At 37.3% G+C, this 7,919-nt stretch overlaps 1 protein-coding gene across 11 annotated transcripts in view; it reads right to left on the bottom strand.

Annotated features, from left to right (window-relative positions):
* The window catches only part of UBR5 (ubiquitin protein ligase E3 component n-recognin 5), an 85,739-nt gene that overhangs the window by 5,795 nt on the left and 72,025 nt on the right, over positions 1-7,919 (bottom strand). For 10 of the 11 annotated variants that reach the window (XM_068183537.1, XM_068183548.1, XM_068183572.1 and 7 more), the window contains 12 exons: positions 6,758-6,831; positions 6,021-6,193; positions 5,808-5,921; positions 5,035-5,255; positions 4,276-4,396; positions 4,069-4,167; positions 3,561-3,804; positions 2,874-2,985; positions 2,217-2,361; positions 1,798-1,928; positions 469-529; positions 9-184 (listed from right to left, as the gene is read on the bottom strand). In XM_068183537.1, the coding sequence (XP_068039638.1) occupies positions 9-184; positions 469-529; positions 1,798-1,928; positions 2,217-2,361; positions 2,874-2,985; positions 3,561-3,804; positions 4,069-4,167; positions 4,276-4,396; positions 5,035-5,255; positions 5,808-5,921; positions 6,021-6,193; positions 6,758-6,831 (1,671 nt within the window). Of the gene's footprint in view, positions 1-8; positions 185-468; positions 530-1,796; positions 1,929-2,216; positions 2,492-2,873; positions 2,986-3,560; positions 3,805-4,068; positions 4,168-4,275; positions 4,397-5,034; positions 5,256-5,807; positions 5,922-6,020; positions 6,194-6,757; positions 6,832-7,919 lie in introns of those variants that run through there. The other variant, XR_010997029.1, reaches the window with a different exon arrangement.

Genomic DNA, 7,919 nt, shown 5'->3' with positions numbered 1-7,919 from the left:
TAGCATACCTGCCAATGTTTCGGAAACAATTCAGCCTTGCTTCTGTGTTTTTACCAGGTCTTGGTGTATAAAATCCTCGTTTTCCAGGTTGGTAGAAAAGTGGTGCATTATCATCCCCATCATCTGTATCGTCTAATTCCATATCTACTACACTGCGGCTGGATCCATGTCGCTTTCTATTTTCCTGTTTTGAAAGTCAAAACAGCAATTAAGACACTTAATTCTAGATACTGACACACATCAAGCTACTTGCTACTAGACCCAAAGATTCAGGTTCCATTGGTTAAAAATTCCTGTGATATTTCCTAATGATGGCATTTTATACTTTTGACTAATTACTGTTAATCCTTTCTAAATAAAATGATTAAACAGAACTTTGTCTTGCATGATAAAGATTCCAATTGCTTCCGGTTTTAAAATTAACTGATAAAATTGAATCTTACATAAATTTTGTGCAACAGGTCATACCTGCACTTTATCTGAAGAGTCTAGCAATCCAAGATCCAATATACTGTCAGCACCATTCTCCCTTGAGAAAGGAATAAAAAGGCAGATTTAATTTCAGCATCACAGACTCACAGAATGATAGAATGGTTTGGGTTAGAAAGGAACCTTGAAGATCATCTAGTTCCAGCCCCCTTGCTGTGGGCAGGGACACTTTCCTCTAGAGCAAGTTGCTCAGAGCCCCAACCTGGCCTCTACAGCTTCTCTGGGTAACCTGTTGTGTGGCAAGCACATTTCTCTCTCTCTCAGGATTTTTATAAAGGTGCACAGAGAGAAGTGAAAGAGAAAACAATTTCTATTTCTGCTCCTTGTTTTTCTCTTGTGGAATGTGTTTGGAGATTGTTTACCTAGAGCAAATGCCTGGTTGGATCACAGTGGATTGTTTGGGCCTGATGGCCAATCGGATCCACCTGTGTCTGGACTCTGAAGAACAGGGTCACGAGTGGTGAGGGAGTTAGGATAGATAGAGAGAGTAGCATGTAGTTTTTAGTATCCTCTTTTATATAGTATATTAATGTATCATAGCATAATTATAATAAAGAAATCATTCAGCCTTCTGAAATAAGTCAGACATCATCATTCTTCCCATTGGGTTCGCTGACATCTACAACACTGTTGCAGTGCTTCACTATCCTCAAAGTAAAGACCTTCTTCTTGTTATCTAATCTAAATCTGCTCTCTTTCAGTTTGAAACTATTCCCCTTGAATTGTCACTACATGCTCTTGTATAAAGTCCCTCGCCATCTTTTTGTTGGTTCCCTTCAGGGACTGGCAGGTCACAATTAGGTCATCCATAAGCTTTCTCTTCTCCGTGCTGAACAACCCCAGTTCTCTCAACCTTTCTTCATAAAATAGGTACTCTATTCTTCTAATTATCTTGGTGATCTCCTCAGGACTTGCTCCAACAGGTCCATGTCCTTCCTGTGCTGGGGACCCCTGAGCTGGATGCAGCACTGTAGGTGAAGTCTCACCAGAGGGGCAGAATCCTCTGCCTCAACCTGCTGGCCACGCTGTTTTTGACGCAGCCCTGAACACATCTGGCACATTGCATGGCCAGCTCATGTCCAGTTTCTCATCCACCAGCACCCATTAAGTCCTTCTCAGCAGGGCTGCTCTCAATAAGGAACTGTCATATTCTGAAACCAGTCAGATAGATTAAACCAAAGCCAAAAAGTCACTTGTCCAAAGAAAAATATCTAGACTATCAAGAAATAAGCTGCATGTATTGAAGTCAGATGTAGAACAGTACAGATGCTTTGGCCACAAAATCAGTTCTCACTTTTGATACTTTACCTGCCATGTGCAATAATGAGTTCCATTGCTTCATCAACTCTTGCTCTAAGGGAATCTTCACTAGCTAGTAACAGAAGCAGCTGAGCAGGAGACAATTCCAGCAACATTCCTGTGATTTTACTTGCAAATGCCTGGGAATAAATGAGTGATAGGTCTTACTATTCTCCTCCACTTCTCTCATTTTCAAATATGATCTTACGAAAATTTTGGTATTTTAAATAGAGAATGCATTACAAGATATGTCCTACACTAAAAAAAAATTAGATTAAAAAAATCTTAACAAAATAAAAAATAAAATCAGTCTTACATGTTTGAATACTATCAATTATGTTTCAATTATTTCAATTATGGATAAGGAATTATATTTTTACATTACAAGATGACAAGAACAATCATTAGGTGTATTAGGGAAGTCTTACTGGTTGCATTGCTTGCACTCGAGGGTAGAGCCGTTCTCCAAGGGCTTGTCTGTGTGCTGGGAGAGGGTCAGGGTCATCACTAGGATTTCCTTCTGATGCTGGTCTAAAAGGCCGTGTGTCAATGGACAATTGTCTTCTGAAGTCCCTTAAGATAATCAGAGCAGTTTGTACTCATTTCAGAGGAAAAATTCAAAAATCCTCTGGGAACAATATTATTTGCACACAGATTGATATTAGCATTAGCTTTACTGCTGGAATAGTAGTGTTGCTCATAGCTGCTTGGAGAGAATGAATCAGAAAGAGAGAATCAAAATAAACCAGAGATTTTAGTATTACTCGTGTTTTGGATACAGCAGTTAGACATGCCACCAATGGCACTTTTGTTTCTAAAATACCTCACAATTTTATTCTAGTACACAAGTTTTTGTTATTGTTTTAGCAAAAGAAACTGATGGCCTGTGGTGGAGACTAATGATAAAGTAAGCATAATAATTCTTTACAGAATTAAAACTAGAGACCAAATTTCAAGAAATTACTTTGCAAATCACTCCTGAGACTCCTTTAACTGGAGGAAGTAAAAGTATCTTTCCTGACAATATCCAAGGCAATTACTCTATTTGACAAAATATCTTCATCAAGATAAAGATTATCACTTACCTATCCCTATCTCTCCGAGAACCAGTTCGCAAGCCACTACTTCTCCGCATTTCTCTCTCTCGCTCCCTTTCCCGATCTCTCTCTCCCCTATTTCGCAATCTCTGCATCAGACCTGAAGGGCAAAAAACCTCATAAACTTAAACATCTTTATATTTCTCTCTCCTACCTAAGTTTCAGTGTAAGGAAGCCTAAGGTTTGGAAGAGTTTGAAAGACATCAATGAGCCAGTACCACTTCACCTGAAGCAGTGATTGGGTTCAGCCAAACTTAAGAAAGGACCTGAAGTGTTTGTACCAACTTAAAAATGATAAAATACTTTGAGAGTTTATATATACTTTCAAAACCATTAAAATGTGTTTGTGACAAGTCAGATGGAACAGCTGTAATAAAACATATAAGCTCTTAGTAGCTAAAATCTTGTCAATTATTACCTGCTGGAGAGAAGCACGCTCAAAAAATCTGAGCACATCTAAAGCAGACTCCTGTTGCTAGAAAAACATGAAGTTCCTGTTTCTGAAAGCGGGGGCGGGGAAAGCCATTTCCTTGCTCCAAAGAACTAATGCATAATTTTTATGGATTCTGAGCTACCAAGAGATATCTCTGGCACAAGGCCAAGTATTTATATGTAAATAAAGCACCAAGATTTTTATTAATATTTTCTCTAGATTAATTGCTGTGCATCACTTACTTGTATGGGTACCCTTGTTGGCATTCTGAATGCAATCTAGATTTGGCAGTTTCTCATTTGACAGAAAGGCCTGTGCAATAGCAGTATAAAAGCTTCGTGCTACACCGCTGCCTTCTCCGGGCTCATCCTTAAAAGTAACTTTCACTCTGTGTACGGCCATCGGAGTGGTAGCACACCTGCGACCAAAATGATTGTTGAGCTGCCTCATGGTCTGCTGAATTAGAAGATCTCTGTCTCGATCAACCTAGTAAAGAAACAAAAAAAATTCTTTCTTTACCAATTATCGTTCTAAGAGACTTACAGCTTCACAACAGATTTCTGGACACTGCTGCACAGATTCAAAAAATAACAATCAGACTGGGAAAAACTACAGAGTAATTCCAACATAACTCAAAAAGTATGATTTAAGACACCTGCATGCAGACTCTGAAATACTTTTCCTATCAAGTTACTGTAATAATTTAACTTTTACTGAAAGTTTATTCAAAGATAAACTAACATTTTTTACCTCCAGTGTTAAATCCCTTGATTGTTGGTTTCTAAGTTTTTCCATCTCCCTGCGGAATTTCGATTCCTTTACTTCAAAGCCACCTAATTCAGTCAAGATCTAAAAATAATTAAAAAAAAAACAAGGACAAACCCCAAAATCAGAATATTTAGAGAGGGTCACAATTTAGTTGTAAGAGGAACTGTCCTTACACTGGGAAATACATACCGATCCAGGCTCTGCTCCAACATCTTCCATGAATACTCTACCAAACAACTCCAAAGAAAGGCGCCAACGTCCCAGCAACATGTCATGAGAAATAACCATGCCCATGAAGCTACACTGCGGCCTGACAGAAAGAATAAAAAATGACAGATATGTGGAATCAAGTTAAATTTTAGACACATTTTGTGTACTTCAGCTTTTTCCTACCCTCTGCCTTCAACTAGGATTTTTATTCCTGATAAACAATGACACAGTACACTAAGTCTGTGGACAAAAGCATGTGAAGCCGCTTAGTTTCAGCAGAAACACAAGTCTTGCTTCCAAAGGGTAATTACTCCAAAAACATGTAACTTTTGGTGCTGTGTGGAATGCATTGTTACTGGTCTCCCATCAACCAAGACCTTAATTTCTTTTAAAACAGCTGTAATTTGAAGGGAGGGCAGTTCAATCCATAACTGCATTAAGTGTGGCAGCACCACCAGACACAGACAGCAAGCTGTCGATTCCAACTGCTCAGCCTGGCTACCCAGGACATCACAGTAGGTCTGCAGCAGGAAGTCAGGGAGTAAAGGAATTTGTCTACAGTTTGCACAGACCTCTTTGAAGACTGTTCAACTATTCACTTTAGAAGCTACTAATCACAAGCTACAAATGCAAACTAAATTAAGCTACCCATTTTAATTTCAGAAAGACTTTCCGGAGTCCCAAACAGCAATTTATCAGAGCAGTAATATTTGAAAATGTAACTTTTAACTCAGCTACCTGAAAGATGTGAGGGGTGGCCCTTCACTTTCTGTCAATCCTATCTCTGCCAACAAGCTGCTTTTCAGTTGTGCTGCAAGATCGTGAGCTGAAGGCCCTGGTTTTGAACTCTCAGATTCTTCTGTAGGCACATTTTGTTCTTCCCCTTCCTTCTTTTGCCGATTTTGCATGCTCATAACATTTTTTAAGTTGGCTGCATAGGACATTTTAGTTGGAAGAACCTAAAGGAGAAGTAAAATTTAACTGAACTTTCAAAGCAGACTAGAAGGCTTTTTCAGCACATATATTCCTAAGTGTATATTTTAAATCACACAAAAGTGAACACTGTAATTGACCTGTTAAAACATGGTGATTTCAATCATTTCAATAAATACAGAAAAAAAAAGACTATTTTCTCCACTGTATTCTTGCATTTCATATGCTTGCTAATTAATGTTCAGTCTAAAGGCAAGTCAAACCTAGGAAGACTATAGGAAGATTTAAATCTTTTTATCAAAATTAATTATATAATTAGCATTCCAAAATTAACACAGAATTGTACTGCTGCATTTGAAAATATTACCTGAAAGCTGCAGTAAGTCAATAATCACCAAGTTTCTACATTAAGCATACTTTTCATAAATATTTCAAGTTTTCCCAGGCACTGGGCTTTTAAATTATCATTCTGAAAGCTGCATAAAATTCTCTCTGAAAACATTCAAGTGTCTTTTTAAGGAATGATGGTTCTTGTTTAAATTACCATATTGTTTAAAATAATAAAGCTTTACATTTACCTCAAGGCAGTTTCTATCCACTGTAACTTCCACTAAGCACTTGCCACTGTTGGCAGAAGATGAGTACAGACCCTGACTGGGTCGGCCGAACAGATCCTCTTTGCGAGCATTCGGCTGAAAAGCAACAAAAGTGTTCTGGGTCAATAATACACTTCGGTGAGGAATGAAAAAGCAAACTGCAGTTTTCTTCCAAAACCCCATCTCTGATGTCACCTGTAATAGATGTGGCTGGTCTGCCAAGGGGATGGCCTCTGCCAGAGGAACCTCAAAAGGATTGGGTGGAATGCAGCCGAGGAATGTCATAGAGTCTGACCGTCTGAAAAATGGATGGTTTTGGCCAGTCTCTGCTGGGAGGGTGTCATCATCTTTGTCGTTGAGTGTAGCACCTAAATATCAGAGATTTCAAATCAGTTTTCACAGTTATAAAAGCAAAGGATATAAAATGCCAAAAATTAATATCCTTCCCTATTAGCTACCTGACTAGAGGAGAATCTCTGCAAATTTAGTACTTCTACAGGAGGCTTCTGCAAATGGTGTATCTTTATTAATTTGCTTAGTTATAGTTTTTATTCTTTTTACTCTACCTATGTTTACTGAACAGACACTCCTACACTGTATGTAGGAGTATATATTCTACCACTTTCAGCAGAGTTTCATCAGATCAAAAAAATTAGTCTATGAATCAAATTTTAATGTAGAATGGTTGGTAAGGGCAGAAATGCTGCAGTTTAGTGAGAAAGGAGATGAAAAGATAGTCCTGAAATGAGAGGCCATGAAATAGCCAATGGTAGAAGAAACTTGGTAAAGTAACAATGCTAAGAAAATCTTACTAAAATCCAACTTTACGTATACAAGCAGCAAAATTTATTCAAAGTCTCAGCTAGCAAAAGGGAAAAAGCACTAAGAAAGTCTGGTATTTTGGTATGCTATGTCAATTTTTGTATACTAACTTTGATTGGTATCATCATCATTTTCATGTTCTGAATCTTCGTTGTCAAGACCCAGTTCCAAAAGCTCACGAGTTCTTAATAAAAAACACCCAAAAGAACAACAAAAGAAAATAAAAAAAGAGTCAATCATTTTGATTAAATTATTAGGCAAAACATCTATATCTGTAGCATAATCATGAAGTGTACTTATGAGTTATACATAACAAAATCAAAACTAAAGCTGAAGCACCGTAGAGAACTTCTCATTACATACTCACTACATCACTCACACAGTTACCCTTAGAGCTATGTGGCCACCTACCAATTTTGATCTTTAAAGTTACAGCTTTGGGCAGTGATACTTGGTTTTAAACACTGTATCAATATAAAGTCCTAGGAACCCCGTATTAGTGGAAGAATTATGCAAGTAAATACTATTTCAAAATTTGAAAATAATCTCACTGATATAATATCAGAAGGTAAGTCTGCAAGCTGCACATTAAAAAACTTGATTTCACGGTATTATACTACTGTTCTGTCAAGAACTTTGATCAGTATTAATTTCTGGCAGCTTATGCATAGTGAAACGTGTTCTGAAACTAGATGAAGACTGACAAAATTCATTTTACTCAGACTACTAATATGTCATCTAACAGAAGCAACTGTTTGAACCACTCACTTTTAATTGAAAAGGTCTAGGCCTTCACAGTTTTAAAAGCATTTCATGCAAATCTCCCAGTTCTTTAATGAATAGTTATTGGACAGATTTCAGTACGCTTTTTTTTTTTGGTTTTTTTTTTTTTTTTTTTTTTTTTTTTTTTTTGAAAAGCAGCTTCTGGAAGTATGTTATTGCCTGGAAAAGGGTTAAAGCTGTGGCTGTAACTACTCAAATCAGTACAAAAAGTTGATTACTGTACTATATCATTCTTACTTGTGAGGCAACTACTATTGATAACACCCCCCTCAGTACACCGTTGAGGTCATAACAAACCTTATATTACCAAAATAAACAGAACACAGTACTGCAACTGAAGTAACAGTCCAATATATATCTAAAATATTAATATCTTATATTTTACAGTTACTACATTTGTAGGGAAAATGTAAAGTTAAGCTTGACCTGCAGTATTGAAAATTAGGAGTAAAAAGGGGCAAAGATCTGCATTTAACTGTTGACCAGGAC

This window comes from Anomalospiza imberbis, chromosome 1 (assembly GCF_031753505.1).
Source record: "Anomalospiza imberbis isolate Cuckoo-Finch-1a 21T00152 chromosome 1, ASM3175350v1, whole genome shotgun sequence".
Lineage (NCBI taxonomy): Eukaryota > Metazoa > Chordata > Aves > Passeriformes > Viduidae > Anomalospiza > Anomalospiza imberbis.
Note: the sequence above shows the minus strand (reverse complement) of the source record. Positions and strands in the feature narration are given on the sequence as shown.